General features: G+C 33.6%; 1 protein-coding gene across 3 annotated transcripts in view; it reads left to right on the top strand.

Annotated features, from left to right (window-relative positions):
* The window catches only part of LOC127842789 (neurotrypsin-like), a 45,878-nt gene that overhangs the window by 20,083 nt on the left and 19,795 nt on the right, over window positions 1-6,000 (top strand). For all 3 annotated transcript variants that reach the window (XM_052372502.1, XM_052372500.1, XM_052372501.1), the window contains exons 2-3: window positions 1,046-1,190; window positions 4,453-4,625. In XM_052372502.1, the coding sequence (XP_052228462.1) occupies window positions 1,046-1,190; window positions 4,453-4,625 (318 nt within the window). The remainder of the gene's footprint in view (window positions 1-1,045; window positions 1,191-4,452; window positions 4,626-6,000) is intronic.

Here is a 6,000-nt window from a genome sequence, read left to right as displayed (position 1 = left end):
ACTGAAATGGAAATCCTGAAATAAAAAGCATGTATTACGAAATAAAAGTAGAAGTTTATAGAGATCAAGGCAAGTTTAAAACCATTAAATGTATGCAGGATAATTTTTTTAAAGTGTAAAACAATACTGAGTTTTATTATGCCTGTTTCTGTAGAGCTTGAGTCATATGTAATTCAATGTAAAAGTTACAAATATTAATGCATATTTGTTGGAGACATTGGCATTTCTTGGTAAGTTTTTTTAAATATAAATATAACAATATTTTTAAATGTTTATTCTGTTACATTTGATGTGATACATCAACGCAACTGATTAATGAAGTGATATTTTTATTTGCCGTCAACAAATGTCTGTATAATGTATATTTTTAGTGAAAATCAACACATTAATCGTCACCAAAATATAAAAACATTGAAGCCGATTAGAATTATTTCGACAAAATGTTGGTATATTAATAGTTCTGTTTGTTTTACGTTTGTTTTTGCGAAATAACATATTAGTTGCCTGTGATTTGTAAATTGTATTCACATTAAATATTTGTAAATATGTTATCGTACCTCAACTCATAGTGTGTTCATAATGGGTCATTTGCACACTTATACAAACAACAATAACGAGAGCATAATATAACATGAAATTTTCTTTTGAGCAAAACTGACACATTATAAACAACTTTCATTAGAAAACAAACTTAACAAAAGTTATTCGCTTTTATGATTAAAGATTAAATTATATCAAATATAGTAGCATTCTTGTTCAATAAACAGTTTTGCCGTTGTTTACAAGCATATAATTATTAAATATGTCAATAAATTTGAAATATGTATTTATCACACTGAGGTTAGTGATAATGTATTCCTAAATAAAGGACACATATTTTAGTGTAAAGTCACTGACTTTATTTTATTATTGCTACATGCAGTGTAGATCATGTCACATTCAAAACAAATTTCAGAATAAAATGTTTGAGTAACTACTGCTCTTATCAAAACTATTACCCGATTTTCATTGAGGCAACCTTGCAATACGTTTTCTTCGGTTGCAGGTATGAATATTCGACTAGTAAATGGATCCAGGCCTAGCCAGGGCCGTCTCGAGGTTTTCTACAACAACACATGGGGTACAGTCTGTAAGGACAAATTCAACAGTTCGGCGGCAATAGTTGTTTGTCGAATGCTGGGATTCAATGGGTTAGTAATATTTCTACTATTAACTCCAAACACGGCATCTGATGACCTTGTTGTAAGCTAACCTAAGCACGAATCGTTCCAGGGTGGGTTATTATGATAATTAGCTCTCCATCAGCTGTCGTAGTGTGTTATATGTTGTGTGTCGGCAACAATTTGCTTCAAACAACATATTCTTCTTAACCGCTTGCAGTATTAAATAGCTGTTCAAATCGCTCCGGTAGGTCATCAGAGCTTAACATAGAATATACATGAAGAAATAAAAGAAAACATGCCGAGCTGAAACCACAAGGCTTGAAAGTAAATATTTGACTATAGCTTTGTCTAGTTGTCCTCTTCAAATATTATTGAATTCATCCTTCTTGGGTTAAAGTTTTCCTGAGATGTATTTAGTGAAAACACTTAAAGATCTACCTCTCTGAAACGGCAGAACTCAACGTTGTACTATTTGTTATGCAACATGATGCTGTAGTCACCTACCAAGTTACTTCAAATGATGCCTTTTGGTTCGTGGTAATTTATTGTCGTTATATGTTTATATTGAAATGGTCAAAAGATAAGTATTCAATCATAACAATCATAAGATGGTCCTCCTCTAACTTTGTTCAATCATTCCCCTGTGCCCTTCCATGAAGGAACTTTAATTCTTAATATTTATCTACAAAATAATATTATTGAGCATTATATAGTGGTCATATTAACGTTTGTTTAAATTATGCTTCAGAAATCGAAGCTTGCAACATGCTAAGAGTCACATATTACATAAAGAATTCAATAAAATCACTTCGAAATGTTTAACGTATGAATATGAATTCAGGTGAAAGATTGGGTAAATCATTATGACCCTCTTGTTTTTGTTTGCACTTTGTAATTTTTACATTTTGTGTTTCTGGAAACAGGTGCTTTTATCCTTTGTTTGACTAAGTTATATGTATTTTGTATTTGAATGCTGATACCATAGATAGAGAAACATAAGACCAGTAGTACGTCTCCACTAATTGTTTTCTGCTTTATGCTTCTTTTTTATTAAATGTTTCGAAATGTGGAAAAAACAGGAGACAACATTTTGTTGATAGTCCTCTAAATAGGATCATTCTATCAACTCTATAACTCTAGCTAAATACATCACATTTAATAAAAACAATATCAATAGTACTATATGTGTTCAGTGTATGAGTGCATATAAATATACAATACAGACAGAATAAAAAAAAAATAAGCAACAGTTAACAACAATAACTGTATAAAAAAAATATAATTCCCAATAACAAAAGGTACGTTAGATTATTTCTCATCGCTCCCGCTACTTATTTCAGTACTATTTCTGAAGGATAGTACATTGTACGTTGATTTTCTGATAAACATGTTTATACTTACATAAACGTTTTTTATTTTATCGTTATTACTGAAAACTGAAATTTTAATACGATATTGAAGTTTATACCAATTTGAATATTTTCTTATTTTACCATTTTAACCAAAAACATAATGTTGATCTTATCAATTAGTATATAAATCAATGACTGTATTGACCAATAACAGGCCCATATTGAAGATGTTAACACACGCGTTGGCTACATTATCAAATCGAGTGTCTGTAAAACCTTTGAAAAATATCGGAACGGCGTGGCAATAAATTTTTGACTACTTATTCATTCAACCTCAGTGATATCTTAAGGCACAAGTCCGCAAGACCTGCACTGGTTACTTTGAAACAAGGCTCGCTTAGAATGTTATATATAGACCGGCTTGTAACATTTTCTTTAAAATAAGTAATAATAAAGCAACTTAAAGTGATACAGTCCAACCTGTCCCAGCGACCACCTTTAAATAGATACCACCTGTCCATTAAGACCACAACGATTTCCTCCCGAACACGAACGATTTCACTATATATTGTACCTGCGAATAAAGCCCACCTGCGAACAAAGACCAATGACTGCCATTTGACATTCCCAAATGTCCATTTTGATACCTAACAAAGACCACTTCAATCATAAAAATCAAAGATTTCGCAACTTTCAATAACAAAAAATGGCCACCATGGCGCTCTAATAGTCAATTGATAAACATCTAACCAGTAGATTCGTCGGTCGCTATGGAGATATTGGCAAGTGAAAGCTTACTGTACTCGATAGCAGTTGTTTGTTTACTTAACACACATTGCTAATTGGTAGCCGCCTGCTTCTTTTATGCATTTATCAGTTTGTCGAAAGTATTAGAAGTGGCCTTTGTATTTTGGTGACTCGTGTTTAATGTACTAATTGCCGAAAATATCAAACAAAAGTTTGGGGCTTTCATCAACTCATTAAGGAAATTTACGGTTTCGTTACAATTACAATGCCCCTTACAAACATACATTTTGATATTCATTCCTTTCTTAAATTTCTCCGTGATAAGACGTGCAAAGATTGTTGATACGGAATTGGTCAGTTCAAATAATGTACATATTCATATATGTCAATAGTTATTTATACATGATAGGATTAATGAAATAAATAATAAAAACATAAGGAAATTAAAATAATAAATATAAAATCAAAACTGTGTTTTCAATCCTTTATGACATTATACAGGCATAAGTATTCAACCATTTAAGCAATTAAGCACATACATACATAAGGTACCTGTTAAAATCCTACTAGCATGTTTTGCAAAGTTTCAATCCACCCTGCGAATAAAGACCACCTGTGAACAAAGACCACAACGACCAAACCCCTTAAAGGGCCTTTATTGACAGGTTAGACTGTATTATGCGCAATTTTCACTGTTGAATTGAGCTGAAAATAATTAACAGGTCGAAGGATTAGTTAAAATGTGGTAATTGACCAATTATCTACAATTCATCTTGCTACCAGTTGTTTATAAAAAATATATATTATATTCGATATTTTACATGACTGACCCAGTCCTCTCAGCCGAGCGCAACAGTCTTTTTATTAGGATCGGAGTTAGTGTTCGTGTGTCGTATGAACGAATCTGCACTAATACTAAATTTAGATTCACATCGTACACATCATTTCTGTCGTCAGTTGTCAAAACGAAAGTAGAGTTGATATTCAAATGCAGTATTTTTCTCTTTGGGATATTGTTTTCGTATGTTGATGCTGCATTAACAAATATAAGTGTATATGAAGTGAAAACACCAAAAATCAACAACGATTGCGATAGACACCTACAAACATAGCATATACTGTTAGATGCGCATAATATCACGTTTAGCCTACTGTGTTGATTGACTTACTTAACTGACGTCTTTTGGTAGAAACATGATAACAGCCGCTACCAAGGATGTGATCTCTTATGGACAGGGTCCTGGCACTATATGGCTGGATGATGTGACTTGCAACGGTACCGAGTCGAGTTTGTCCCACTGCCGGGCCAACAACTGGGATGTGAACAACTGTGGTCATGAGAAAGATGTCGGAGTAGAGTGTAGTGAGCTTCTACAATATATTTTCATTATGTTTTATTTATGGAACACAATGATGAAGACATGCTTTTCTTATTGAATATTTTAAAACTAATCTCGATAGGTTGCAATTTTTATTTTAACTGTGAACGTCATTTTGTTTTAGAACATGCATATACTAATTTTGCATTAGTGTTTTAAGTAATCATTTTCACGGAACTAGTAAAAGAAATGTATTCAATGAAAACTAAAAAAAGTATTAGTTTTGACATTAAATAGTTTAAATCTGCTTACGTACTTGAACTCACTGTGTTTTCATAATGGGTCATTTGGGCACAAAAACAATATATAATTTAAAGCAAAAAATATGATATATAAACAAATCTAATTTTAGGAAAGCTGTCACATTGTTATTTTTGTATAATAAATCATAAAAACAAATAAAACAACCCTTTTATTGTTTATTTCTGTAGCCAAGATTAAAAAATATGCCGAACCTGTTTTTTATGCTTATATAGAGTAGATTACTGTTTCTTAAAATGAAATTCTACTAATTATAATTGCATTATGTTCATTTTTTTTGTTTGCCGTTGAAAAAAAACAACACTTGCTTTAAATATTTTTGATACTCATTTATTTTTTACGTGATTCAAAGTATCTTGAATATATTTAAAAAATAATCTAAGTGAGTCATGTATAGTTCTAATTTTGTGGGTTCTGCAAAAACAGTGAAATAAAAAACGTGAAATCGACAAGTCCCTTAAGTAACTTATCATCTGATTAAATTATAATTAATAAATCTGAACTCCGCCAAGGACGGTCCCAAGCCCGCGCTGAAAAAGGAAGAGGGATGGGCGTAGGACCAGTTACCCTACACTGTTGAAACCTTATTGGCACAGAAACGCCAAACAGAATAATAACAGACATCACGGACGTGGGAAAAGGTGGACCTCCAGCTGGAGGACGTATGACGCCGGACGGTGAAAGCCAGTGTCAACTGGAAGCCATCAGGCCGAATACCATCATCTTCACCAGGACCACAGCCACCATCGGTACATGAAATGTCCGAACCATGTACGAGACCGGTAAGACAGCACAAGTGACCGCAGGGATGAGGAAGTTCAACCTCACCATCCTAAGGATCAGTGAATCAAGATGGACTGGCTCTGGGCAGAAGCAACTGACTTCCGGTGAGTTACTGTTGTTTTCGGGGCATGAGCAGGAGGATAGATGCACACACCCAGGGGGTAGCCCTGATGCTTTCCAAGGTGCACAGAAAGCGCTAATCGGGTGGGAGGCACACGGACCACGGATCATGACGGCCTCTTTCCATACAAAGAAGAAGGGGATCAACGTGGACATAATCCAGTGCTACGCCCCGACGAATGACTGTAAAACGGA

The sequence above is a fragment of the Dreissena polymorpha genome, chromosome 8 (assembly GCF_020536995.1).
Source record: "Dreissena polymorpha isolate Duluth1 chromosome 8, UMN_Dpol_1.0, whole genome shotgun sequence".
Lineage (NCBI taxonomy): Eukaryota > Metazoa > Mollusca > Bivalvia > Myida > Dreissenidae > Dreissena > Dreissena polymorpha.
The sequence above is the reverse complement of the archived record's forward strand: the minus strand, read 5'-3'. Positions and strand labels throughout refer to the sequence as shown.